Here is a 27,587-nt window from a genome sequence, read left to right as displayed (position 1 = left end):
TGCTCGCTGCCCTGCAGGGCCTGATCAGAGCAAAGAAGTAATATTCCCTCCGAGTCCCTCCCCATCCTTCGTCACAGTCCCAGGAGAGGGCTTTGTTGAGCCTTTTGCACTGAATCCTGGGAAATGGATCATTCACATAAGGGCTCAGGGGGTTCTCTTGGTGAGTTCGTAAGAAACAAAACGCAGGTGCAGCTTCTGATTGAAAAAAAAGTAAAGCACAAGAGTTAGACTGCCTCTGCTTCATAACGAATCGTCTCATTTTGATGTAAATTAGCGACTGTCAGTGTAAATGTGAAATTCTTTGTCACTTTCCTACATCAGGACTATTTGGTGCTGCTTCCTCGGGATTACTACGAGGCTTCTCTGCTGCAGGAAGAGATCACCGAGCCCTGCACATATCGACCCCCAGCAAACACAGATGCAAAGTAAAGCCCTATTTTGAATTTATTCGATAATTTCCTGTTTTTCTTTTATTGCAGGATATAATAATTTCTTCTGGTTTTTATGTGTCTTGTAGCTGCCTGCTGTATAAACACATAGCCATGGATGGCTTCAGCTCTGTGCTCGGCTCGCAGGGAAGACTCACCACCCGGAGTGGACGGAGGAAGAGGAGGCAGGCTCGTGTGCGACGTCCCACCCCCGATCACCCGGACATGGCCGCTCTCAACGGGAGACAGGTTCAGTAAACACAAAACTTTACTTGATGGTTTGTGAATGGAACCCAAAAAAGATTAAATACTTGAGCTAAAAACTCTTGAATTTTTTTTTTAATATATTATATGTGGAGTGTCAAAATTCCATCGTCTAAAAATATTCCTGTTCTGTATCTTGTAGTCCCGACTGGAGCTCAGCCTGCGCGTGCCTCATCCAGGCCTGTACGCTCTCGTTCTGGAGTACGCCAGCGAGGTGGATAACGTCCAGAACGTCAACATACTGATCAGCGGTCAGTCAGAAGGCCAGATCTTAGCCAGGGCCAACATTTACAGCTGCGCTTTCAGGTCAGTTGCTTTCATGTCTTATCTGTTTTGAATCTGTATTTATTTTTGCAGTTTTTTTGAGAACTGAAGTTAAGTGTTTTCATCTGCTCTGTGTGCCGACCCATGCAGCACTCTGTGCCGGAGCGTGGCGGTGAACAGCAGAAATCAAGTGGCGACGCTGCAGCTTTCTCACCGGACGGAGATTATTCTGCACACTTCCACAACGTCACTCCTTCTGGTGAGGAAAATAATAATAAACTTAATATCTACTGTGTGTAGCGGCCTGATGTTTTCAGTGAAATTGTTTCCCTGTGTAGTATAAAGTGTATGCAGTGCCAGCCAAAGATTTCTCCACTGAGTATGTGGAGCCGAAGGTGCTGTGTGTCTCCACTCATGGCCGCTTCACTGAAGATAAGTAAGTACCAAAGATCACGCTGGATGCTTTTTACACACTAGAAGTAAATATGCCTAATTCTATAGCCTATTTGTTTCAATTAGACATATATTTTTTTATCCAACTGGATTGCATTCAAGGGAAAGGAAACATTTAATGAGTCAGTGTTATAATAAATGTCGTACTGTAAATATAAATTTGTTCTGAATTTATTTGTAAAACTTTGTTTTATTAAAACTAAATCATGACAGAAAACCACTGCACATGTTTAATCGTAACAGAACTGGCTGGAAAAATTTGTGTGCAATTGCAAAAAATTTGTAGAACTTCAACCTTTTTGGCCTAGCATCTCTGACTGAAAGCCTCAGTTTGGGACAGTCTGGTTGCTTGATTAGACCCAATAACAGGGATGCACATCTGTTCTGCAGCTGCGGGCATTACTCCAGCGCACCAGCATTATGTAGCTGAAGCTGAACGAATCTTTTAAGGCCTCCTTCTATCACTTTGAATTTACTCACTCAGAACCTAATCAGCAGTTTGGACATCAGATTTCACAGCTGTCTGTGAGCAGCTTTGTGATCTGCTCTGTAACCAGGCATGAATGCAAAGAAATACATAAATAAAAATTGTATTTGACTTCTAAAAGCACAGTTGGAAGTGGTTCTGTGTTATTTTAATTTTGAATTTGCTCATATTGACTAAAGTCAATACAGATTTTTATCTCTGCACTGTAGCTGAGCTCAGCAAACATGACTTCCGTTAAAATCGGCTTCTTTCTGCTTCATGTCTTCAGTCGATACTGCGTCCTGCGGCAGTTTGACAAGCCGTCTTCAGCCTGGCTTCTGCACGCGGCCCGTGATGGGCAGCTGTCGTCCACGCTTGCAGCTGCTCCTCCACGGGGACCAAATGAAGACTGGAGGCAGAGACGGCAGTCTGGGCAGTTCTCTGTCCACGAGCCCCAAAGTGACGGGACGCTGCTTAAATTCCCCCAGGTGTCAAAACCACACTCTGCTTTCCTAGTCATGCTGAGCAGTGCCATCCATTTTGGGGTTTAGGCATCAAAAAAATTATTTTTTAGTTTTTGTTTTGTTTTTTTAAATTATCTTTCTTGATTTCTTTTTTTCTCAGACTGAGATACGTTTCACTCCAGCTGTTCCACTCCCGGGCAGATATGTGCTCGTGGTCCATTATCGTCAGCCTGAACATATTTCCTTCCCAGTGGAAGTGCAAGTAGCTGCAGCACATGTGTGGAACGGTGAGTGTGGGATGAAGCTGGAGTTTTGAATTGGAGCGGAAATCACTGGATCCATGACAAGTTCATCCAAACTCTTTAACACCCTCCCGTGTGTGTCTTATTGTGCAGCACATTGTCATTTCTTTTCTCTAACTTTACCTGTTTTCTGCCCGCAGGTTTGATAAATGCATCCTTCTGCCCTGCGGTCTCAGGATGTAAGGAGGTTGTCATTGCTGATGGACGCATTACCCTCGACTTTGACCCAAACTATCTGCAGCTCCCTACCATCTCTGTCACTGTGCCTCCTGGGAAGACTCTTATTTTGGTGAGTCACCGCCTGCCGCCGACAGGCAAAGGAGGACAATTATGTTTTTTTATGTGTGTTAGTGTGTTCTGTCTGTTAGCAAAATATCTCATGAACTACTGCACGAGTTTTAATGAAACTTGCAGAAAGAAACTCATTGGATGTACATCTACAACTGAATAACCTTTAGAGTAAAGCCAATTTAAGACTGCTGCCATAGCCAACTGACCTTAAAAACACAAAAATAGCTATGAGTCAGTCAGTTTTACACATACTGACCTAATATTTGGTGTGGTAGTAGCCAAGACTGATCCCCAAGACATATTCTGAAAGCTAACAAATCACACAAGATCTTTGTTTAAAATTTTGCCATTAACTATTTAAAGTCAACTGTCTGTCGACAAAACATCTCATGAATCATCAAACAGATGTTAATAAATCTTTAACATCATTAACTCATTAACTTCTGAAGTCCCTTCAAGCGATATGCATCCCTTCAAGGAATGCTAGACCTTTAATTGTTTAAAGAGATTTTTATTACACAGTGCTGCAAAATTTGCAGTTGGGAGTTGTTCGTTTTGAAGACTTGGCATGCAGCGGTCCTCTCTCCTCGGGGTCATGCCTTATTACCCCAAACACAACAATGAAGGAACTGTTTTCTACCTGGCAGCCCCACACAGCTTTGAAAAACCTGAACTTCAGGGCTGTTTGAAGCAGGGGACAGGTTAAGCTTTGCTTGTACATTGTTCAGAACGTTTCACTTTTCCATTTTCGGCTCTTATCAATAAACAAAACTGATAATACCTTTTGATTTGCTCACTATTTCCACCATTAAAATATAACAAGAAACTGGATTTTTGTTGCTTTTTTTAATATTTTGATGTGGTTTGTGTTTTGTTTAGGATCATATCATGCTGGTTCCTGATAGCAGTTACACCCCAGAGCTCCTGAAACAAAAGCCACTGGATAAATCTGCAGCTTTTTTGAAACAATGCACTGCAGATGGATTCTATACTCAGTAGGTATCCAACACATGAATCTAGTCAGATTCCAATCCAGTTTTAATATTTCAACAGTTTGATAAGTTACTTTATAGTTGTGAAAATAGCCACCTGTCTTCATATTGATACTGTTTGATGTTTAGCTGCACCAGTTTAGAAACTGTACAGCAGGGGTCTCCAATCCTGGTCCTCGAGGGCCACCATCCTGCATGTTTGACTTGTTTCTCTGCTCCAGCACACCTGATCAAAATCAATGGGTGATTAACAGGCTTCTGCAGAACATGAAGAGGTAATTTAACCACTGAATCAGGTGTATTGGAGCAGGGAAACAAGGAAAATATGCAGGATTAGAGACCCCTGCTGTACAGAAACAACTTTTATCACAGCAGATAATTTTGGAAATGGTGCCCTCTAGTGTTGTGATCAGGTATAAATCCTTCTCTGTGTTTGATTGAGCTCTTGTTTTCTTTCTGCAAGGCCCAGAACCTCTTCCCAGTTTTGCAGAGACTCAGTCTTCTCCCTCGTTGCTGCTTATAATAATGGACCCCTGCCTTGTGACTGTGACAAGTCCGGTTCCACGGGGATTGTTTGCGATCCAATCGGAGGACAGTGTCCCTGCAGGCAGCATGTCATTGGACGGCAGTGCACAAAATGTGCCACAGGATTCTATGGATTTCCCTACTGCAAAAGTGAGTGAATAATAAGGGAACATGAGGGAATACCGTACAAAAATGAATAATGAAAACATGAGAAATATGCACAAAAAATGTGACTCTTTCCCTGCTGCTAAGTCACCATTTGCTCCCTCTGATTTTCGCCCAGAGTAAATTCACGCACATTTTTAAGCTCAGGAACTCGTGTGTTTTTACCTGCAGGGTGTGAATGTGGACGTCGACTGTGCGATGAAGTGACGGGACGCTGCATCTGCCCCCCTCAGACAGTGAAGCCGACCTGTGAAATGTGTCAGGAACAGACGTTCAGCTACCACCCTCTGCTGGGCTGCGAGAGCTGCGGCTGCTCTCTGACGGGCACAAATCCAGATGCAGGGCTTCAGTGTGACCGCACTACTGGCCAGTGCAGGTGAGTCCAAACCTCAGACGAGCACAAAACATTTATTTAAACAAAACGTAGTTTAGCATTCATGGGTGAAAAGAAGCAACTGTTCTGATGACATATAATTTATACGTGTAAATGAAACAAATAGCAAGAGAAACCACATAAATAAAAGAAAATATATATGATAATTTCTCAACTATTCATGACTGTTTGTTTTTTTTAAATAAAAATAGAACAATGAGGAATAACAGATGACTGGACCCTTGAGTTGATTCAGCATAATTTGATCAATAAGGGAAAAACACTAAGGCTAAATTTCTGAAACTTTTAAATGTGGTTTAATTATTTTCCTAATTTAGTTTATTTTATCCTGAGTACAGCACAGTTTTAGGAATGCAGACCTCCCCTCAGAATGTTAAAACCTCAGGTGTTTAGTCTCAACAACAGAGATGCTGTGCTGAGGGGTTTACTAACGATAATGCTTCTGCACATTTTTCTGCAGCTGTAAGCCTCTTATTGAAGGTCGGCAGTGCAATCGCTGTGCTCCGGGTTATTATCGCTTCCCCAACTGCGTGCCGTGTGTCTGTAATAAAGAAGGAGTCACACCTGATGTGTGCCACCCTGACACAGGAAGGTGTCTCTGCAAGGTGAGTTCAGCTCATCAAATTGCTGACTGAAAAAAAAAATTCCCCTTCTGCTCTTTTTTTTTCTTCTTTTAACTCGCTCAGTATCACTCCTGTTGTGGTTGCAGAAAAATGTTGCTGGCATCAGGTGCGATGTATGTCGGGAAGGTTCCTTTTACTTCGACCCCTCCAACCCTCTCGGCTGCACCAGCTGCTTCTGCTTCGGAGCCACTGACCAATGTCGGAGCTCTTACAAACGCAGAGGGAAGGTATGAACTTTTGTGGTTGCATACCTGTGAATATTGTTCTAAAAGCTATAGATGTTTTTACAGGAGACACACCTACACTGTTATAGCAGATCATAGCATACCTTTGTAAAGACCCTGAGCTCAGAAAGCCTTTTCATCCATGTATTCTCTAAACATGATGATCTGAGCTCCAAAATGGGACGGATTTGGTTTACTGATGATGAAATATGTGAAAATATTTACCCTAAAACACCATAACTGCAGTACACTCAGTCCCAGATGTTGCCTGTTATTAGTTTGTGGAGATGCAAGGCTGGCATTTGGAAACCCCCGACAAGGAGGAGGTTCCTTCTGTGCTGAACGCAGTCAGTAACACAGCGGTGGCAGACGTCCAAGAGCTCCCCCCTGCTGTTCAAACTCTACACTGGGTGGCGCCACAGTCCTACCTGGGAAACAGGGTGAGTTAATGTAGCGCACCATTTGCAGACAATGAAAAAATCCTGTATATGCAGATTCAGTGGTATAATTTACAGGCAAATATATATGTTTACACGCGAAGACATTAACATATAACCTATATAAATATACATGTACAGTACAAAGACTCAGCATGCTTGGAAACATTTATGCAGATGCAAAGGCAATATACAATATATACTATATATAGGGGTATGTTAAAGAGATTTAATATAACTTGCAATAAAGTGAAAACAAATACAAGCAATGCTGTTTGAACTTCTTTCAAGTGAAGTTTTTTTATTTTCTTAAACCTAACTGATGTTTGATCGTTCCTCCCCTCTGTTAGGTTTCATCGTATGGTGGTTTCCTCACATACCAGTCCAAATCTTTTGGGATTCCCAGTGAAGGGATGGTTCTTATCGACAGAGGATCTGACGTTGTGCTAACGGTGCGTGATGCTACCAGTTTTTAATCCTACTTTTTTGTTTTGGTTCTCACTGTCAGAAGTGTAGATTATTAATGCGCGTCCATTGTCTCACCCTTCTAGGGTCAGGATATGAGCCTGATCCACGTGGCCTCACATGCCCCACTTCCAGACAGGCTGTATGAGGGCAGAGTCCAGCTCCTGGAGGTAAAATAAACAGCTCATCTCAACTGTTTTGTGAAACTAGTGAGCTTTTATTGCCAAAAAAAAAACACACAACATGAAAAAGTTTGACTACAATGTAGCACACACCAATTGCATTCCACAAATCTGAAAGTTATTTGAATGAACCTGAAATTACAGGGCATGTTTGTTGAAAGTTTAGATTTTAAACCAATAATAAAGAAGTGATGAAGAGCTAACAAAGAAAAACTGAAAATTGGCTAAAAAAATCAGGTTAACCCTTTATTCACAGTCACTCTTTTATGCTTGCGGTACACAGCAGGAGAGAAAAAAACAACAACTTATATACAGTGCATTGTAGCATCGGAATGCGTTATGTTTTTTAGGATTAGTCCCTCAGATTTTCTTCTGTTTGCAGGGCAACTGGCGCCATGCTGGTACCAACAGGCCTGTTTCCAGAGAGGAGCTCATGATGGTCTTGGCAGGTCTGTTGGGCCTGAGGATTCGAGCCTTATACTTTACTCAGAGCCAGCGACTCAGCCTGGGAGAAGTGGGTCTGGAGGAGGCTACAAACTCGGGCACTGGAAGTCCTGGAAACATTGTGGAGGTCTGCCACTGCCCTCCACAGTACACCGGAGACTCCTGTGAGGTCTGTTAGCCCTTTCGTATGCACAAGAGCTTCTTTTTCTTTTGGCTGTTCCCTTTTCAGAGTTCACCACAGCAAATTATCATCCTCCATCTAACTCTGTCTTCTGCGTCCTCTGTCCTCACTCCAACTCCCTCCACGTCCTCTCCAACTATATCCATATAATTCCTTTTTGTATTTTTCCTGGCAGCTGCATCTCTTCCTTCATCTCCTCTGTTTCCTTCACCAACACGTCCATTCAGTTCTGCTCCGATCACTACTCTCTCCTCCCTGGGAATACTCTATCACTTCATTGAGATCCTTCCAGAATTTCTCTTTCTCTTCTACATTACATCCAACCTGTGGAGCAGAACCACTTACATTATTGAACAGCAGACCTTCTACTTCTACCTTCAGACACATCGCTATCTCACACTCTTTTCACTTTGACTACATTCCTTGCTAAAACACCTTACTGTTACCCTCAGTTCTAAACGCTTGACTTTCCTCTTCTGCCTCTGTCTCCTGGCACAATTCCCTCCTTGGGGTCTTGGACTAACAGTAGGACATTGTTAACCCGAGCCTCGACTGATCCGGTATGGTGTTGCTTGGATGAACTCGCTTATTTATTTTGGCAAAAGTGCCCTTCCTGACATAACCCTCACCGTTTACCCGGGCTTTGGACCGGCATGAGAGATACGCTGGCTCCCTAGTGGCTGGTTTTGAAAGCAGAAGAACTTTTGAGGGAAATCTGTGGTTAATACAATCCAGTTCAAACAGTCAAAGTTTTCTTATTTAAAAACCCCAAGTAACAAACACTGTCAAACTAAAGCGTAGGGGGGCCCTTATAAAGTCGTATGTAACATTCATATTCAAAGGTCAGAGCTGTTAGTCAAAACTAGAGACATACAGTTCCTACATCAATTTCAGTAAAGTCAGCCCAAGTTTAATCAAATTTTGATTAACTAAAATAAGGTTTCAAAGTTAAATTGTTGATTAGAAACTGAATTTGAATTAAACTTCTAACACCTAGAACCTATTTTCTCTTGTATTTAAATATAAAGTATTGCAATATACAAAATCCTTGGATTTGGACTCATTGAACGAGGACACAGTGACCACCATTGGCTAGTTTTACCTTCTTTGTCTGATAGCATAATAAAAAGGATCACTACTGAACTCCTACAGAAAGATCCTTTGTTGAACCTTTTGAAAAGGAGCTTAACATTCCCTCTAAGCATGAAAACAAATGGTTTTGCAATAAATTCCTCTGTGTCAGAGATTTAGTCTATGATAAATGGCAAAATCTGATAAGAATCGGCGTAAACAGCTTCTTTTTTTTAAATGAATATTTTCATGCACCTTTTTTATGATACTCTCAGAAAACCATCACAGCAATCTGAGATGGTTGGATATAAACATGAATACATGATTACCTCCTTTTATTGCAGCTATAGTGGTTGCCTGAGTTGACTCGAAATAGTTCATAGTTAAGTTTTAAATAGAAATTTTATGCACAGAACATTTGTTGTAGATCAGTCTCAGTTACTACCACACCAAATTTCAGATTAAAATCTGTAAAATTGACAAAGTTGTTGCCATTTTTGTGTTTCTAAATCTCATCTTGACTTCAAGGGTTAATCCGTTGTAGATGTTCATCCTTGAATTTCTTTATGAAAGATTTTTATAAATTTTTCTTGTGGCTCATGAGATATTTTGGTAACAGAAAGACACATGCACACTCACAGGCAAAAACATTATCATCCTCCTTTGCCTTTTGGCATCAGGTGATAACAAAAGGAAGGTTTAAACATCTCATTACTTGTCTTTTCAAAAGCCATGCTCGTATAATTATTTTAGGAAGATCCTGCATTTTTTTAGTAAAAAGAATCAGTTGATTCATTTAAGAGTCTTTCCTCCTGTTGGGCTCTGCGTGAAGTGTGTAAATGTACCAGAAACTTACAAAAACCGAATCAAAGGATTGGAAAAGACCATAAAAGGGGTGAAATCTTCGGTCTTTCCTTCAGCACTGAGAGGCTAAAATAACAAGCAGGGTGGGGCATTTTGTTGACTGAAATGGAAGTTTGTCTTTTTGAGAGGCTGGATGTCTCATAGTTTTTGGGGCGTCCTGACATGCCTGCACCAAGCACCACACCCTTTGTCCCGCAGGGTTGATTTATTAGCTGAGGTACGTTTGTGGGACTTACTGGAAAATACCCGTCCGGAGAGCCGCGCACCAAAAAAAAAAAAACGTAGCTGCAGGGTGAGATGTGCGGCACGACCATGTAGACACCGCATTATGGATTTTATAAATCTAATAACTGGCACAGATTCTGAAATGGAGTGCTTAAATATTAACTTGATGTACTTGCTGAGGAGAAAAAGGTTATTTTTCTGTTTACTCTGAAAAAAGAAGCTGGCTTGATCCAGTGTTTGAAGAGACTTCTCAGATCTATTTCTCTGTTTTGGCCACAAAACCATATAAAAAAAACACACAAGCAACCATAATTAGAGAGGAGTTTATTGTAAACAAAATATTTAATTAGATTTTTACTTGTGGTACTGTTGCCATGGAATTTATTGCCTACCTGTGTGTGTGTGTGTGTGTGTGTGTGAGCCCCCGTCCGAACAGGGGTGTTTAAAGGAAGTTGATTATATGTATCCAGAGGCGGCAAGACAGCGCCTTGCCTGAAAATGTTAGGTGTGGCACTTGGCAATGTAATGTTACTCATAAAGCTGAGTGTGTTCACCTGAGTGTAGCTCCACAACAAATGTGTGTGTGTGTGTGTTGGTAAGTACAGCTGACACACCCAGTTATGTCTGTTATGTGCTTGAGGTGAATGAATAACGAGTGTCTTGTCTGAAGACGTCTGACTTTCCCCTCAGTCACCTGTGCTTGCACAAACCCTAAAACAACACAAAAAATGTTGCAAAGTTCATTAGGTGCTGACTATTTTACTTGATTTTTAAACTAAAGACTTTGTTTCAGCTTCAGATGAGCCCAGCTTCAATCAAACTATTGCGTTCTTCCACTTTTCTCTGTTGAGACATTTGACTCCTTGTCCATATTTTTCTGATTCCTCTGTGTGTGTCAATGTATGAGTGAAAACTTGCATGTGTGTGCTTGTTTTCTCTGCATACACTCATGCTGATGACTGACTCAGGTAAATGGGGTGTGTCCTCATTGTGTCCCGGTGCGTGTTTAAAAAGCCGAGGCAAAGGGGGAGCAGGGTGTTATTTTTTAACAGGCTACACTCTGGGCATGTCGGATATGTGCATGGGTAGGTGTTGGCGTAAAGGGGTTCTGATACGGACCCTGATGCTTTGGACTTTTATTGGCCTTTGCTGCGCCGGTCACAGACCCTTTAGCAGGCAAGAGCGACCCCCACACAGCCGGCACCACGACAGAGCGACTCAGAGGTTACAGTATCCTTCGCTTCACGAGCTGGGAGCTCAGCGGGTAGAGTTTCCATCTGTAAACGACCAAGGTGCCCAAATGGTGCTCTACCCCTCGTTGCAGAACGAGGGACAGAAGATTCAGTATCCTTCAGTTAGTGACAATTCTCAAGTTCAGGTAAAAATCTGTAAAGATCTGATGTATTTTGTTGCAAAACGGTGGTATTTTACTTTAGTCGCTGCTTTATTTTTTTAGCTTTGTCATGCATGGCCAGATAGGGACTGTTATCTCTTCAAGCAAAGGTCGTTTTTGCTATTAATATGTAATGGGAGTAAAATCAGCTCAAGCTCATTGTTGTGTTGCTTGCTTTACAATTAAAGCTGAAACACAGTATGGGAGAGCAGTTTTTAAATTATCTTCTGTCAATGGTGTCAAAATCTCTTAAAATGCTGCAATAAGCGAGATAGAAAACATAATGTTAACATTTTGTAATTTGCCAAATTGTATATGCTATACAGAGTTAGGCAGTATGGTAATAAGCAACCAGAAATTGCAAAATCAAAAATTAGGAGATTAACATTTTTGAGGTCGATAGCTGCATTTACGCAAGAGTGTGCAGATCGTTGTGTGGGATTACATTTTTTGCCGACATTGATATGAGTCCAGTGATACACTTGGGTGAATGAGTTCAGCTTCCTGAAAAAGCTGTTCATTCTTTGCAGGTAATCGTGTGTCTGTGTTTTCTTTCCCAGAAATGTGCTCCTGGCTTCTACAGGGAAGGCGACAGACCGTACCTGGGTCGCTGTGTGCCCTGTGAGTGCAACGGTCTGACCAATGAGTGTGAGGACTGGACAGGGAGGTGTCTGGTAAGACGTGTGCTCGGCGAATTAACCTCCTGCTTCGGCGTTCGTGATTACGGGTGTGCAGACATTCAGTCATACCTGGAAAAACAAATGATTACTGCAACCTGGCTGACTGTAGGGTGAGCGAACGTTTAGTCACAGTCAAGACTTGTTACGGCCCAACCCACATCAGCTTACTGTTCCTAAAGCACAATTTCTTTTAACACGACCACGATCTTTTTCATTTGTCCTCCTGATTTGCCTGCTTGCTCATTAAACTCTTTTGAAGAGCTTTTATGCCTATCTTTGTTCAACTAATATGCAAGACGAGCCACATATTCATAGCTTAAAAAGAAACACAAGTGACTAAACTCACCCAACACATTATATAATGAATTTGAAAGGGAAATATCTTTAATTTTTTCCCTTAGTTCTTCTGCTTCAGTGTAAAAACGAGTTTGGGTTTTTGAATAGCAGAATCCATTTTATTTTACTTCTTCATCCTTCTACTTTGGAAATCATATTAATGAACTTAATATGGCGTTTTCAGAACTGTCAGTACAACACAGCTGGCGACCGATGTGAACGCTGCAAAGAGGGTTACTATGGCAACGCCGCACAGAGGACGTGCATTCTGTGCCCGTGTCCGTTCAGCACATCTGCAAACAGGTGGGTGAGAGGGGGGTAGACTTCCTACTCTGGTGTAATCAAATAGCAATGTGAATTTTGTGAATGACGTTGTGCTCCTCCTGTCGGCGGTCAGTTTTGCAGTCGGCTGCAGAAACTTGCTCGGAATCACCCAGTGTTTCTGCAAAACAGGCTACACCGGAGACAGATGTGAGAGGTGGGTGTCTGTACAGAGTAACGAAGGCTGTGCTGACAGGAATATTGTTGACTTATGGTTATCATTTGTTCCTAATTCTGTGCCTTTTTATTTGCCATTCACATAGTTGTGCTCCTGGTTACTATGGCGACCCGCTGACGCCAGGAGGAAGCTGTCAGCCATGTAACTGCAACGGCAACAGTAACAACTGCGATCCCAAGACTGGAGGTCAGACACCGAACTCTCGTGTAAAAATATGTTCTGATTTATAATCTGCTTCATATTTAAATGTAACATGCTTTTTTATGTTTTACAGTCTGCAAGAACACATTGGAGCCAGGAGACACAAACACAGACGAGCAATGCCAAGGTGAAAAAAAAAAAAGAAAAAGGAGTTCAGGGTTACGGAGGGGTTTTAATCTTTAGTCACCTCACGATTTGATTCAGTTATGATTCAGAGGAGTAAAGTGTGATTATAAGACGACTATCCACGCATCTCAAATATCTGTAATTATCAGGTTTGTGAATAAACTCCAGGAGGCAGCTGCTGAGATTATGATGGTTTTCCAAAACACAGAGAAACTGACATGCAATGGCAGAAATACAAATGAACAAGTTGAAATCATTGTGGCTTATTTTAAATAAAAAATAAACAGTGATTTATATGTTTTAATGCCTAATAAATAGGGCACAGTAACATACTGGATGTCAAAAAAACCCTATTAATCACTGTCTGTTTGGCCAACCATTAGCATAGATGCTAACGTAACACTGAAAATACCAAAGAAATGCTAACGTGATTAGCACTGTGTTTATCACTGGAAATTTATAACAAAACAGAACCGCGCGGCAACTACTCTACTGATTCTCTTAAAGTGGCAGGATACCAATTATCCATCCATCCATCCATCCATCCATCCATCCATGCATCCATCCATCCATCCATCCATCCATCCATACATACATACATACATACATACATACATCCAAAATTGATTTTTAACATTTGAAAATTAATTGAGAATCATGTCAGCAATGTGATGCATCTAAAATCAAATTATAACGCCCGCTCCTAGTGTCACATGTTGTTTACAGAAAAAAAAAAGTATAATCTTTTGACCAACTGTCTGTTTTGTGTTTCAGAATGTGATAATTGTGCTCTGACTTTACTGCGTGACTTGGAAAAGCTTGACGATGAGCTGGAAGCGATCAAGAATCAGCTGGACAACGTTTCTGCCAGTGCCACCTTTAAGGACAGACTGGAGAAGCTGGAGAAGGCCTTGTCAGACACCAAGGTAACATCTTAATAAGGTTTTAGGTTCAGGTGCAAAACAAACATCCGTCTTTACATTTCTGCTTTTGTCAACATTGCAGACTCTTGTCAACACATTCAGCTCCACCATCAGCAACAAAATTATTAAAGTGGACCAGCTGAAAAAGGACATGGCCAACCTCGCAGATAAAATTGACTCTCTCCAGGACAAGGTAAACTTCAAAATAATGCATTATACTTATTAAGGCGTCAGTATATAATAACAGGTAGAACGATACAATTATATGTGCAATTTTGGTATGGGCTTTTCTTTAGGCTGATGAGAGGGCTGCTGAAGCTGACAAGGCAGTGGCAAATGTTGAGAAAACCCACAAGAGGGCAATGAATCTGGAATCAGAGATTGAAAACATACTGAAGAAAATAATAGGTAAAGAGAAACATAAATTCAGTGTCAACTTCCTCTCTTTATTTGCTGTCTGTTCTCAACTTTATCAGATATTTGCCCGATTAAGTACGTCTTATCGTGTGCTTTTAGATTTACTGGAGCAGCTGAGGAATCAAGACGGTAGAGGAGATGCATTCCCCAATGAAAGCTTGACTAATATGCTGAATGAAGCTCAGCGCATGGTGACGGAGATGCAGAACAGAAACTTTACCTCTCAGAAGACAGCTGCCGAAACAGAAAGAGACGAAGCGAAGAAACGTAAGACATTTAGCTCAGTCTTACACTGAGCCCTCGTTAAATCTTTCAGAGAGCAAAATCTGTTTATTTGTTTATTTAAGGATCCCCATTAGTCTCTGCTGAATGCAGAGACTATTCTTACTTGGGTCCAGAATGATTGCAGTGATCTAGTTTGGAAGGTTCACACCTTATCGTCTCTCCTCTTTAGTGCTAGATTATGTCAAGAACAACATGAGTGATCTGTGCGACCAAAACGAGGCAGCAGCAGACAAGATCCGGACCCTTCTGAAGGATTATGGTGGCAAGCTGGAGGAACTGGAAGAGGCTTTGAAGGAGGCGAGGGACTTGGTGAAACAAGCCAATGTCCAGAACGGTCTCAATGCCAAGACACTGGAAAACCTGCAGGTAAGAAAACTCCAACAATCAGCATGAAGCCTTTTTTTTTTTTTTTTTTTAAATCTTGCCCGGATACATTTTATGAGACATGTTAATTGAAATACCTCACAGGCTGTGTGTCCTTGAACAACAAACACACCAGTCTGTAAAAAGAAACCCTCAAGTTAAATTGATTTACATGATCCCGACAGAAACGCATGAACGTCTTAGAAACAGAGCGGAAAACTGTAGAGGACCAGATGGCCATGGCAGAGGATGAACTGCAGAAGACGGAGGATTTGGTGAAAATGCTCTCGGACAGTAAAACGGTACATTTTACAAACTTTTTGTATTCTACTCTTGCAGATCGTGTCATTTACTGATTCTCAAAAAAAGGCACAGGCATTCTCTTGTTGACTAATAATCATCACATAGCCGGTTAGATGTCTAGTTTTAGCGTCCCAACCGCTGTGATTACGATGAGTGTTTTCGCTTGTTGTGCTCTGATGTAAGGTCAGTGACATTTCGACGTGCTCCGGATTACTGGCAGCTGTTCACCCGTCTTCTTTCTTTGATGTAGGACTACGAACAGCTGGCTGCACAGCTGGATGGTGCCAAGAATGATTTGACCGAAAAAGTGAAAGACATCACCGAGGCAGCAGCCAAAACAGACATTGTGGAGGCTGCAGAGGAACATGCAAAAAACCTAACCAAGCTAGCCAAAGAGCTTGAGGAGTAGGTTTATTGTTCATATTATGAAGACATATTTTTAATAACTAATTTTTAAGTTTTACCATCTTATAGATGATTTCTGGGCTCAGTCGAGTCATTCATATTATTTGCAAAAAGCATTCTATTTGGATTATTTTTTAATGTTAATCTAACAAAAATTCACTTTTTTTACATATCTCTGTCCCATGTTGTCTTGTGTGACAGTGCTGTGAAAAATGCAAGTGGACGTTCTGAGGTGCGTGACGCGAAAGATGCCATTCAGGCTTACAAGAACATCCTAGATGCCATTAATGCTGCAGAGGCAGCTGCTAACGAGGCCAGAGATGCTGCAGACGCTGCTCTGAATGTAAGCTGCAGACTAAATAACTTATATGTGAACTATGCAAACCTATTCTTGGTGTGATCTCACTTCAGCAAGTTCTTTTTTTTTTCTTCCCTTAGACTGTAAAAAAACAGAACCTCACAAAAAAAGCAAAGGAGCTGAAAGAGAACGGTGACGACCTCCTGAAGAGTGCAGAGGAGGCACAAAAAGACCTTCAGGGTATGCAGACGCACTTTTAAACCCTTGTTGTTAAGTTATTCTTTAAAGCTTACTTGCTGAGTCTTGTTTTTTTTCTGTTACAGATACAACCGGTGACCTCACTGACCTGAAGAAGCGCCTGAGCGAAGCTGAGAACAAGAAGACAGCTCTCGAGAAAAGCCTCCTTGATGCTCAGAACCAATTAAATGACGTCAACGCAGGTACGTTGGAGCAAGTCAAACAATTATAGAATTAAAGTTTATACTAATTCTGTCTGTGAAATCCATTCATGTCTATTCTGTACATTTTATTGCATTTTTGTTTTTGTTGTGCCTGTTAGATGACATTGAAAATATGATTGAAGAGGCAAAGAGGAAAGCAGCCTCTGCCAATAATTCAGCCACCAACACTATGGACAAACTCAATTCTATCAAAACGGAGCTTGATAAGATCAATATCTCTCCTGTGGACACTAACCTCAACAATGTCCTGAAAGATGTGGACCAGTCAGGTGAGGCTTTAAAAAGATGCATTCTCTTCTGTTCTTCTTTTCTCCGTAGCATGTATTTTGTATTAGTTAAAAGCAAAAACAAATGGCATCTTTTATACATTATAATCTTTTCTTCCCCCTGCTTTGTCTTTTAAATCCAGTGAAGAATTTGTGGAAAACAATCCCGACTCTGAATGACAAGATCTCAGCGGTGGAAAACCTGAACTCACAGTTCTCACCCATTAACAACATATCTGAGAGCATCAGGACGCTCAAGGAGCTCATTGCACATGCCAGGGATGCAGCCAACAAGGTGAGGTCCAGCTCTCTAAATGCAGCCGTGTAGACACGCACGTGGCGCCTGGAACAGCTTTCCTTATTTGTCCGCGTTGCGTCTCCAGATTGCGGTCCCGATGAAGTTCAACGGGAACAGTCACGTGGAGCTGCATCCACCGAAGAACCTGGACGATCTGCGAGCGTACACGGCTATGTCTCTGCTGCTGCAGAGGCCCAAAGGCAGGGGGGACGGCGCCCGCAGACGCAGACAGCTACCACCAGGCCAGTTCGTGTTGTACCTTGGCAACAGAGACGTGAGTGAATCAAAATTGCATGTTACAGTTTGGACATTGAGATATGGATTTTGGCACTGACGGACTTTGTGTTGCAGTCCTCGAAGAATTACATAGGTTTGGTTCTGAGGAACGATGTTTTGTATGGTGTCTACAAGCTCAACGGAGTTGAATATGAGATAAAATCGGACTACATTTCAAGATCGGATTCTGAGCCAGCCATGTTTGACAAAGTGGACCTACGCAGGTAAACCAGCTGCTTGAATTACTCACCATCCTTGTCTACTTTGACTTAGCTCTGTAAATGGAACAAGGAAGGAGTTGTGGTGACTTTTTTTTCATTATATGATTTAGAATTTACCAAGATGCAGAGATAGTCCTGACCAAAGAAGTAAGCTCGCGCAACCCTAAAGATCCACTGATGAACTTCGTACAAGGACAGGAAGGCAAGGATCTCCTGGACGTCAGTCCCAGTGACATTGTTTTTTACGTTGGAGGCTACCCTGCCAACTTCACTGTGAGAAGCACGAGCAGACACTCCAGTATTTATTCACTGTTAATAAACATTGCATCTTTAATACCTTGCTCCGTTTTTGCTTCTCCTCAGCCACCATCTTCTATGAACTACTCAAAATACAAGGGCTGCATTGAGTTCTCTTCTTTTAACGACAAGGTTTTGAGTCTTTACAACTTCAAAACAGAGGAAAATGTCAATTTGGAGACTATCTGCAAAAGGTACGATTAGTACTTAAACACTGTGTTTCTGTACGTTTTTAACTCTTGTTCACCCAATGACTAAACATTATTGATTCTTGATTCTATCCAGATATCTGCCTCCAGTTGATTCGGACCTATATGACGGCACTGGATTTGGAAAAGTGCTGATGGATGAAATAAAAAGGACTTATGTAAAGATCTCCATGAGTGTCTTAACTCGTTTACCAGATGGCATGCTCGCTTTTATTGGAGGGGGGGTAAATATTTTTCATATATCTAAAAAAATAAATGAACATTATAATTACTTCAACTACAATTGTAGAAGCTGTTTTTAAAAACTGGGTTTAAAAAAAATCTCTCCTCTGTGATGCAGGACAATTACGTAATTTTGACGGTGGAAGGTGGTACCTTAGTTGTACGTGGTAATAAGTTTGCAGAGTCTCCGGTCATATTACCAGTTTCAAAAAGAATATTTCCAGTAAGTAACTTTTCAATGTTTAAGTTACATTACTTGGGCGTTTCCTTCAGAAGCGACTCATTCACCTGTATCTTGCTGCACTTTTTAGACAAATGACTGGACGGATATACAACTCATCCTAACAACTGTGGGACTTGTCAGAATCTCTGTGGGCTCTTTATCTGAAAAGGGCAACAAACCTGCGTACGATTTCAAAATATTTAACGAACTCTATGTTGGTGGTATACCACAGGAGCTGAGGGACAGGTATGTGGTCGTAATAACCCCTTTGATTGTAAGATCACATTTCTTCCTGCTTCCTCAAGAATAACCTAATTTTTTTTGCTCCTTTTACAGGTTTAACCTCACTATTCGACCATACAAGGGATGCTTGAAGAATTTCAAATTCCAAGACTTAAGTACGCTTATTGATGAACCACTGGGCATCAGTAGAGGTTGTCCAACAGACTCACTGGTACGAGCAAATACTTACCTCACTGCCCTACTCACAGCCAGGTTTATGTTTCAGCTGATGATCTGATGTCCTTTCTGCTTAGATTGCACGCCAAGCACAGTTTAGCTGGGACAGCTCCCTGTCTGCTGACCTCGCAGGCTTCACTCTGGACAACGACATCACCGTGTCCCTCGGATTCAAGAGCACCCAGAATCAGAGCCTTATTTTGCAGGACAAGTCCCCGGTCAGTCATTATGTTAATTCCTTCTCCTGATCTTGCAACTTATTGTTTTATCAAGACAGCAAAAACTTAATCAAGATTCAACACCCCCCTTTTTTTTTTTCTAGACAAATGAGATTATTCTCGCGTTAGAAAACGGCTATGTGATTCTGCAACTTGGTGGCAAGAGGTGGAAATCTGAAAAACAGTACCACGATGGGCAGTGGCATTACTTGACTGCCACCAGAAGAGCAGGAAGGTATAAAAGAAGAAGCAGCTTTTAATGCAACCATTCCTAATGCGTGTCGGCCGGTTTAATTACAACTATACAGATAAGAGGGTTTTGATTTTGTAATTTTGCACTGACTCCTCAAACAGACGTAAAGCTTGTAAAATATTTTCTGTGTGACACTTGTTGCCCACTAGCTGAAACAAAAAAACAAAAGCATAACACAGATTTTAGAATTGATTTAAACTACAGCTCTAGTGATTTCTTTCAGGACTGTGCTGCGTGTCGACAATGCTGATTATGGGAAGGAACAGAGTGGCGCCGGGACCTTCACCGAGACAGGAGGCCAAGTGGTGCTTGGAAATAGGAAGTTCAAAGGCTGCATTTCCAACTTCTACACTCGACGGTAATTTTTTTTCTGTCCTTTTTCACATTTATTTTTCACACTTTTGGCATTAGGTGAGAATGCTTTTGCCCGTGCTTGTGTGTTACCAAAATGTCTCATGAGTCGCAGAATTTTGGAGTCAGCTTGATTGAAGATGGCTGCCACAGCCAATTTCGTTTAAAAACACAAAAATGGCTACAACTTAGTCGTTTTTAAAGATATTGACCTAAAATTTGGGGTTATAGGAGCTGAGAGTCATCCCCAACATATATCCTGATCAGAGCCTGTGGTAACATTGGCATTACCTATTTGAATTCAACTATCTGTTTATTAGCAGTGTCTTATGGAACCACTGGACAATGTTTAATACAATTTTAAGGAAATAATCATTGGATGGACCTCTGCCAGTGATTAACTTTTGAAGCTAACCCAATTCAAGATGGCCACCACAACAAACTAACCTTAGCCAACACAAAAACGACTATGATTCAGTCAGTTTTACGAATATTTTGCTGAAAATTTATGTAGTTGCAGCTGAGTAATTCACAACACATACGATGTGATCGCAGGGAAGAAAACCGAAACAAGGCTGAGGACTTCAGCACCTTTGAGGTTTTTGGAGACGTCCAGTTGGACGTTTACACGCCCTTCAGTCCTGCCCAACTGATGCTGGACCGTGCCTCCAGAAAGGTGAGGATCTCACACTCATGCTTGTAATCCAGATCAGAAAGGATTTTTGCTCTTAAAACTGAAGAAAATCAGCAGATTGTATTGTTCTTTTCTTAAATCAATGTTTCAACCAATCAGAGGAAGCCTCAATAATTCCTAATAAAACATCAACAAACATTATTAACTTGTGGCTTAATAAAGATTTGTAGATTCCTGTCACTAAAAGTAAGTCATATCCATCTTAGTTTGTCTGTTTTTATTTTGCTAACTTGTATGTGTTTACATTAAACTTTGCTGCCTCATTTCCAGAGATGAAGAAGGAGGAGTCCCTTAGACCCGCCGATGAGGACAAGAATCTAACAATGACTTGAAACCTGAGCGATCTTTTCAGCTTGTGCACAAGCTCATTTATTTGCAGTGTACTCTAATAAAAACAATACTTGCATGAATGCTTCAGTGCTCGTATCGAATAAGAGACTGTATTGTATTCAATCATATTTCTTCTCTATTTAAAGTCAACGATGACAAACTTGTCAATAATAACCCTGAAATGATTCCATGTCTCTTCTCTTTCTTCTGTGTAATTCTCTAACAGTCATTCACAAGCACATTCCTGCTAACTCACTAATCACACCTGGTGGATTTATATAATCATGTCGGAAAATTAAATTATAGAAACTTTTGATCATAATTCTCAAGCTGCTGATTTCACTTTTTTAATCAATTATTCAGTAAAACACTCAGATCTACATCTTATTGATTACTCGTGAAGATTAGGCTTTTGAATTTGATGTTTGAGGTTATAAAGGTTCCTTTAAGTGATAAACTCAGGCTTTTATTAAATTAAATATTTAAATGGAAAGTGTTGTTGGCCAATTATGACTCGTGGCTTCGAGTATGACTTTACAAGCAACACAAAAGCAGAAACTAAATTAGGTTTGATTTATTTAAGTTGAGAAACTCTGGCCTACGTAGGAATAAACCATGAAGCCACAAAGCAACCTTGAGCTGAAGAAGAGAATTTTTCACCTAAGCTCAGCCTTGAGGTGGAAACTTGTAAAGTTTTAAAATCAGTCGTCTTTGAAATTTTATTTCAAAGATATTTATCTGCTTTAACTCCATGAATACAGCACTGATTGTTCTAATCACACTGGCTCTCGCATGCTCATCATCATCATCATCATTATAAATGTGTTTTGGAGCTACAGGATAAATACTTCATCAATCTTTGACAACAGATGAATAATATGAATAATAAATTCCCAGCTGCTGCATGAGTTCATGTAGGTAAGAACAAAAAGTTGACACAAGAGGTCGACCCAAAAGAGGAAACAGAAATTCACATCAGTGGAACGATGTCTTCTGAAATGCATTTCAAACCATGAGGGTTTATATTGACTTATAAAGCAAAATATCTCTCCTAATGTGTAAAAAGAACCTCTTTTGTACATGGGCTTGCATCAGTGTTGATATTTTTAACACAATAAGGCCTCAGGAGCCATTTTCAGAAACATGTTGCAAGAAAATTTGCTCCTGAGCGCACAACAAACTAAAATCCACTCAAATCACAAGCAGTGAAACAAGCACAAATCCTCAACTACATGAAATCAAACAGAACAAAATATGGCATCCAAATTTATTGATTTCTCATGCAGCTGTGACTCTAATTAGTAACTTTAATAGAAAGATGTGTGAATGATTAAATCTCATGTCATTAACTATTGCTCAGTTTGATTTTAATCACATGAAATACAAACAGTCAGCAAGAATGAATGAAAACCAGTTAGAGGCGATTATTCATCTGACAAAAATGCAATTTGCCACAATTTATGCTTGGTCTGATGATTATTAGCTTGGTTTAAATCACGTTACAATAATTTAGCTGTAGTTCTGCAGCAATTTAAATGCTCTGGTTTCTCCATCTTTTCATGACTGTATACTGATTACACTAGAGGCAAACACGCAGCTATAATATTAACTTTAGGGTTGGGAAACTCAAATTTTGAATAAATGGTAAGGATGTGTAATGGATAAGGAATACTTCCAAGAATACGGACACTTAGAAAGCCTAAGGCAGCCTTTAATAACTTATTAATGGTTCGCTAAAAGCATTGTTGTGGTCACATATGCAGGGGAAACAAGATTGTTTGACTTTTCCAGCTAACAAATGTACAGTCCCCGTCACCCGCAGATTGGAAGCCATCCAGAGTCATATTAGAGCTGTGAGCTGAAGGGGATTCATGCTCCAACTTGTACTAAAATGCTTCTGTTGTTTGTCTTTGTGCTGCTCCAGGTGGATGTGATTCAAGTAACAAATGAGAGCATTTCATCTTGTGAGTTGCCAGCCCAAACGCAGCATGCCTATCGCGTGGGGGGGCCCTTTAGCAGCCTGAGCTACAGCCTTCCTCTGCAGGTGCTGCAGCCCAGGTGAGAGGCCAGGTTCCGACACCGAGGCATTTGTGAATACAGAGTGCTGAGTTCGGAGGATGATGTTCCCCCCCTTCTTGCTCTCCAGGCCCCACTTCTCTCTGGATGTCAGGACTCGGTCTCCTGAAGGCCTGTTGTTCTTTGCTGCAACCAGAGGAGGGCAATCTCACCTCGCCTTATACATGTCTAAGGGCCGGATCAGGCTGTCTGTGGCCAAACAGAAGGAGATCTTCAACCGAGAGAAATACAATGATGGAAAATGGCACTCGGTCAGTGGATGTGTGGATCCCAACCACATATATATATATCAACAGCAAACATTAAACTTCTGTACTTACTCAGCTCATTGCTCAGAAGGCAGTTAATTATTTCATTTATATGATAATTGTTTTGTCTGTAGATCATCTTTAGCTTGGAAAAGAAGAAATTCCGATTGGTGGTGGACGGGCTCAAAGCTCAGGATGGTCAGCTGACAAGTGCCGAGTTGAAATCAATGCAGCAGTTCATGTCACCTGTGTATCTGGGCGGTGTCCCAGCATCCTTTCACAAAGAGTTAAAGGCAAGAAAAACAATTTACTTGAAGAAATACTCTAGGTTTATTATAATTTTTGTTTTCATCAAGTATTTGTTTTGTACTTTCAGCTGAAGACCCTTCCAAAGCAGGGTGTGTCCGGCTGCATTCGCAAGTTTAAAATGAATGGAGCCCAAATGTCGAACCCAACTGCAAACTTTGGTGCAGGCCCCTGCTTTGAGGGACAAACACAACGAGGGGCGTATTTCTCAGGAGATGGGGCACACGTCGTTATCAGTGAGTGAATCACAGTGAGAATGTAATAAGACTGTGAGTTTTTAAATACCAGTGAGCATACTAATAAAAAAAGAGTAAGAAACATGCAAAAATTAATACAAAAATTAAGGTTTTCATTTTCCAAATTATACAATTACATAGAAATGTAAATTTGATCTTTCTACATCTTCAGCTGATCTGCTCTGCATTTTATTAAGCTCTCTCTGGATTAAAAATCTGTTTTATTCTAATAATAAAGGAAAACTCATGTTTAGTTTTGGGTTTTTCTCCTCTATAAGTACTAGATTGTTTAGGTTTTAGATACATTTTTGTAAAGTAATGCCCCTTATTGGTGCGGTGTGTTTTAAAATGATTATTTTTTTCCTTTAACTTTTCATGCCCTAAACTGCGTTAGTGTTAACGATGCTGATATTTATTTTCTGTATTCCAGATGACTCTTTTGTTGTGAGCTCCACCTTGGAGCTGCTGTTTAATATTCGTCCACATGCTCAGTCGGGACTCCTGCTTCATGTTGGTGATTCTAGCAGAACCCCATCCGGATTTGTCATGAGCCACTTTCTCACCGTCTACATGCTCAGAGGAGAGGTGACAATATATTTCTGTAGATAGCTGTCTGAATCTTAGGAGAACTTGCTCATTTTTTTGTGTCTCATAGCAGACGTGATCGTCACAGCCCACAAAGTTTGCAATTTTGTAGTGCATAAATATGTTGTCTTTTGCAGATGGTGGTTCGAGTGAACCAAGGAGGAGGAGAATTTATGGTGTCAGTGAAACCAAAAGCTTCTTTATGTGATGAAAACTTTCATAAAATTTCAGGTGAACACAATTTGCCATGCTACTGTGATGTATTAAACATGTTCACCAGAGTGCAGCATATCAATGAAACCAAAGAAGTTACACTTTTTTTTTGTTGGACCACTTTGGGCTTTATTTATGGCACAAAATGCCATCTGTTCAACAGGATTATACACTGTCACAAAGTTTTTTTCTCTCTAGTTTCAATATATGCTACATGTAAAAGCCAAAGTGTTGTTCTGATGATTGGGGACTTGGATGCAAACAGACTTCTCCTGCAGACTAAAAATTCTCAACAGGGTTCACATTTGGTTTTTTGGTGGCCAGTTCATGAGTGAAAATGATAGTTTGTAAATTTGAGCTGCATTTTAACAATTAAAGCCCCCCGTAATTCTGTCACTGTCAACTTGGAAAATGTTTCACGCTGAGCTTAGTTTTTGGGGCACATATTGTGACTGATCCCAGAACTGACCAACTGAAGCTACCCCAAATACAGATTAGATAGATGCAACACTTCTCACCCTGATGACCTTTTCTCTCTGGAACAAATTAAATCTCATCGAATCAGACCAGCGAACCACCTTTTATTCCTCCAAACTTCCATTTTTATGCTTTTTAGTCTCACACTGAAAGACATTTTCTTCACAGTACACAGATATTTAGATCCATACCTTGCGTTTTTTTAATTGTACACATGGAAATACTGTCACTTTGTCTAATAAACATTGAAAGGAGTTGATTTTTCTTTTTAATATGTTTCCACACAACATTAATGTCATCTCCAATCACAATCCCTTACACATTTCTTTTCTCAGCGGTGATGATTTTCCACTGTTCTTTCAGATTGTATTTATGACCTGGCCAAATTTGAACCCACATTCAACAGTCTGTTTAGTTTACTTTACATTTTGGCCCTTCTGAAACAGTGTACCATCTTCTTCAACTACACAATGCATCTTTAATGATGGTTGTTTAAAAAATATAAAGCTACTGTATCATTTAATTCTAAATGACCCATAACCAGCTGAAACCATTTTGGTAAAAAAGTACAGTTTACTTTGTGAAATCTTTGTCAAGGACAATATATACTTACAACAACTCATTTTCTGTTTGATTTCTAGTAATCAAGAGGAAAAATGTTGTTCAACTATCTGTGGACACAATGGACAACTACAAGATTGGACCACCATCTTCCACTTCCACTTTGACCAAAGACCCTTTGTATGTGGGTGGCATTCCTGGTATGTATTAATCAGTAAAAAAAAGTTGTGTTTTTATTTTGGTTAAATCAAGCTTATGCACTTAGGATAATTAAACATAACAAATATATATTATGACACAGAATTTATTAAAATGCAGGCTAAATAGCGAAAAATATGAAGGTTCTTCAATTAAAATGAAAAATTTAGTTACAATATCTACAGACATGATTTTAGGAGATGTTTTCTATAGTTTATTTTGTATAAAAAAGCATTGAAATCAATTGTAAATATAAATCAAATAGGTTGGAGCAGGGAAAATGTTCACCTGGTTGACCACCTGCACTTTTCTCCTGCAGGGACCTTGATGCACCAGACGCTTCCTGTCCGATCGTCCTTCGTGGGATGTATCCAGGACATGAAGATCAACGACATGTCGGTCTCCTTCGACAGGTCGTCAGCCGTGTTCGGCCCAGTCAACCTCAAAGAGTGTCCGGGCTGAGCAGGAACATCTCATCGCGTCACGACTGAGCAAACCTTCGGGACCATGTCGTCCACCAGCTATGTGCAATCTGTTAAAAGACCGAGAATGTGTTCGCGTGTCAGAGTGTGTGTACCGGGCAGGCGTTTAAGTGTGTATGAATGTGCGTGAAGAACAATGAGACGTGAGCAGCAGCTTACAGGTTTATAGTTTTTACTGCTGTGGTAAAAAAAATGTCTGTATTTATTTTGTAAAACAATCATGTCTCGTGTCACTTGTGGGAGCATTTCCTAACAGTGGAGCACAGGCAGGTGTGTTGGTCCATTGATTCACCCGCTGCCAGAATCTACTGAATAAGGACTTTATTATGGACAACCCAGCACTTTAAGAAAGCTGATCATACCTTTTTTTGATGGTGCTGTAATTCTGATGAAGAAAACTAGCTTATATCAGTTGTTTATAGTTTTTTTGAATTATTATTGGATTCCAAAGTTTATTAGAATAAGTTGTTTACACCCACGGTGCTTAAATCAGTGACATTTCAGAGGTTGCCAAGGTATTATTCTATATATATCCACAAGCCAGCATGCAGAATTCTGTATTTTACCAGGTTGAGCACATTTTTCTTCCCTTTTTACACCTTTTGTTCTGATTTACCTCCCCATTTTGCATTCCTTTTGCATGACAAAAGTTATTTGTATTTGATTGTAGCTAAACTATAAAAGAACATGAATGTTGCATTTTTTTTCTCAGTGAAATAATAAGTATAAACTTATGCCCTTAGCATGAGTTCCACAGTTCTAGTCAGTCATGTTTGGGACCATTGTTATGAAGTTCAAAAAATATAACGCTGAACAAAATGTACCTAAAGTACTTAAATCCAACTGCAAGTGTTTACTGACTTGTTTTGTACATTTATATCAGAATAAATAAGATTTTATGTGTAAATTGTAAAATGCAATACAATTGGACACATTTAGACATGCATTCCTGTCTTATGATGACTAATTTGTAAAAAACTGTTCCATCAGTATTCATATATTTACTTCTTTGTGCCATAAACATGATCATTTTGAAGTGTGTTCAAGGTAACAACTTGCATTTTTTTCTTATCTTATCTTATTTCCCTATCAAAATAAGGCTTTGAGTGGAGTCCAAAGTTGTAGAGAAATAATAAAAAATCAAATTATATCCTTCTGAGACCCAATCTTTTGTTTGGTGTGCATTTTTTTCAATGCAAGGGTGTCAGGAGATTATTAAAAATAACAAAATGTAAATAAATTAATTACTTATAAACTCCAGTAATTGCAACCGGAAATGGGAAGAGAGCTTCACTTGTCTAAAATTATGTCACGAAAAAGAAACGACACATTTTTATTTTTCATTGAATTATCGAAGTGCCAAAAAGTCAACAGCGAGCGGATAGATTGATAAGTGACTTTGACAAACATTTTAAAACATGAAATCGTGCCTTCACAACTTCCGGTGCTGCTTTGCACGGACTGATTTATCTTT

At 40.3% G+C, this 27,587-nt stretch overlaps 1 protein-coding gene across 2 annotated transcripts in view; it reads left to right on the top strand.

Annotated features, from left to right (window-relative positions):
- The window catches only part of LOC108239640 (laminin subunit alpha-3-like), a 58,503-nt gene extending 31,235 nt beyond the window's left edge, over window positions 1-27,268 (top strand). Inside the window, exons 23-77 of one of the 2 annotated variants that reach the window (XM_017422465.3) lie at window positions 18-160; window positions 322-425; window positions 518-677; window positions 835-998; window positions 1,107-1,215; window positions 1,295-1,392; window positions 2,165-2,363; window positions 2,500-2,626; window positions 2,782-2,930; window positions 3,812-3,927; window positions 4,388-4,599; window positions 4,786-4,990; window positions 5,469-5,613; window positions 5,718-5,858; window positions 6,134-6,295; window positions 6,643-6,744; window positions 6,844-6,927; window positions 7,322-7,552; window positions 11,678-11,791; window positions 12,318-12,436; window positions 12,531-12,611; window positions 12,718-12,818; window positions 12,907-12,960; window positions 13,734-13,885; window positions 13,965-14,075; window positions 14,179-14,290; window positions 14,399-14,566; window positions 14,754-14,950; window positions 15,133-15,249; window positions 15,501-15,655; window positions 15,857-15,998; window positions 16,094-16,193; window positions 16,277-16,393; window positions 16,513-16,683; window positions 16,824-16,975; window positions 17,064-17,252; window positions 17,330-17,478; window positions 17,586-17,748; window positions 17,839-17,966; window positions 18,058-18,205; window positions 18,322-18,426; window positions 18,515-18,672; window positions 18,763-18,880; window positions 18,963-19,103; window positions 19,208-19,338; window positions 19,580-19,714; window positions 20,263-20,383; window positions 22,656-22,789; window positions 22,878-23,058; window positions 23,190-23,348; window positions 23,432-23,597; window positions 24,028-24,182; window positions 24,320-24,413; window positions 25,514-25,633; window positions 25,951-27,268. In XM_017422465.3, coding sequence (XP_017277954.1) covers window positions 18-160; window positions 322-425; window positions 518-677; window positions 835-998; window positions 1,107-1,215; window positions 1,295-1,392; window positions 2,165-2,363; window positions 2,500-2,626; window positions 2,782-2,930; window positions 3,812-3,927; window positions 4,388-4,599; window positions 4,786-4,990; window positions 5,469-5,613; window positions 5,718-5,858; window positions 6,134-6,295; window positions 6,643-6,744; window positions 6,844-6,927; window positions 7,322-7,552; window positions 11,678-11,791; window positions 12,318-12,436; window positions 12,531-12,611; window positions 12,718-12,818; window positions 12,907-12,960; window positions 13,734-13,885; window positions 13,965-14,075; window positions 14,179-14,290; window positions 14,399-14,566; window positions 14,754-14,950; window positions 15,133-15,249; window positions 15,501-15,655; window positions 15,857-15,998; window positions 16,094-16,193; window positions 16,277-16,393; window positions 16,513-16,683; window positions 16,824-16,975; window positions 17,064-17,252; window positions 17,330-17,478; window positions 17,586-17,748; window positions 17,839-17,966; window positions 18,058-18,205; window positions 18,322-18,426; window positions 18,515-18,672; window positions 18,763-18,880; window positions 18,963-19,103; window positions 19,208-19,338; window positions 19,580-19,714; window positions 20,263-20,383; window positions 22,656-22,789; window positions 22,878-23,058; window positions 23,190-23,348; window positions 23,432-23,597; window positions 24,028-24,182; window positions 24,320-24,413; window positions 25,514-25,633; window positions 25,951-26,093 — 7,652 coding nt within the window. In that variant the 3' untranslated portion in view covers window positions 26,094-27,268. Of the gene's footprint in view, window positions 1-17; window positions 161-321; window positions 426-517; window positions 678-834; window positions 999-1,106; window positions 1,216-1,294; window positions 1,393-2,164; window positions 2,364-2,499; window positions 2,627-2,781; window positions 2,931-3,811; window positions 3,928-4,387; window positions 4,600-4,785; window positions 4,991-5,468; window positions 5,614-5,717; window positions 5,859-6,133; window positions 6,296-6,642; window positions 6,745-6,843; window positions 6,928-7,321; window positions 7,553-11,677; window positions 11,792-12,317; window positions 12,437-12,530; window positions 12,612-12,717; window positions 12,819-12,906; window positions 12,961-13,733; window positions 13,886-13,964; window positions 14,076-14,178; window positions 14,291-14,398; window positions 14,567-14,753; window positions 14,951-15,132; window positions 15,250-15,500; window positions 15,656-15,856; window positions 15,999-16,093; window positions 16,194-16,276; window positions 16,394-16,512; window positions 16,684-16,823; window positions 16,976-17,063; window positions 17,253-17,329; window positions 17,479-17,585; window positions 17,749-17,838; window positions 17,967-18,057; window positions 18,206-18,321; window positions 18,427-18,514; window positions 18,673-18,762; window positions 18,881-18,962; window positions 19,104-19,207; window positions 19,339-19,579; window positions 19,715-20,262; window positions 20,384-20,671; window positions 20,918-22,655; window positions 22,790-22,877; window positions 23,059-23,189; window positions 23,349-23,431; window positions 23,598-24,027; window positions 24,183-24,319; window positions 24,414-25,513; window positions 25,634-25,950 lie in introns of those variants that run through there. The other variant, XM_017422466.3, reaches the window with a different exon arrangement.
- The last annotated feature ends 319 nt before the right edge of the window (window positions 27,269-27,587 follow it).

Source organism: Kryptolebias marmoratus, linkage group LG20 (assembly GCF_001649575.2).
Source record: "Kryptolebias marmoratus isolate JLee-2015 linkage group LG20, ASM164957v2, whole genome shotgun sequence".
Classification (NCBI taxonomy): domain Eukaryota; kingdom Metazoa; phylum Chordata; class Actinopteri; order Cyprinodontiformes; family Rivulidae; genus Kryptolebias; species Kryptolebias marmoratus.
Note: the sequence above shows the minus strand (reverse complement) of the source record. Positions and strands in the feature narration are given on the sequence as shown.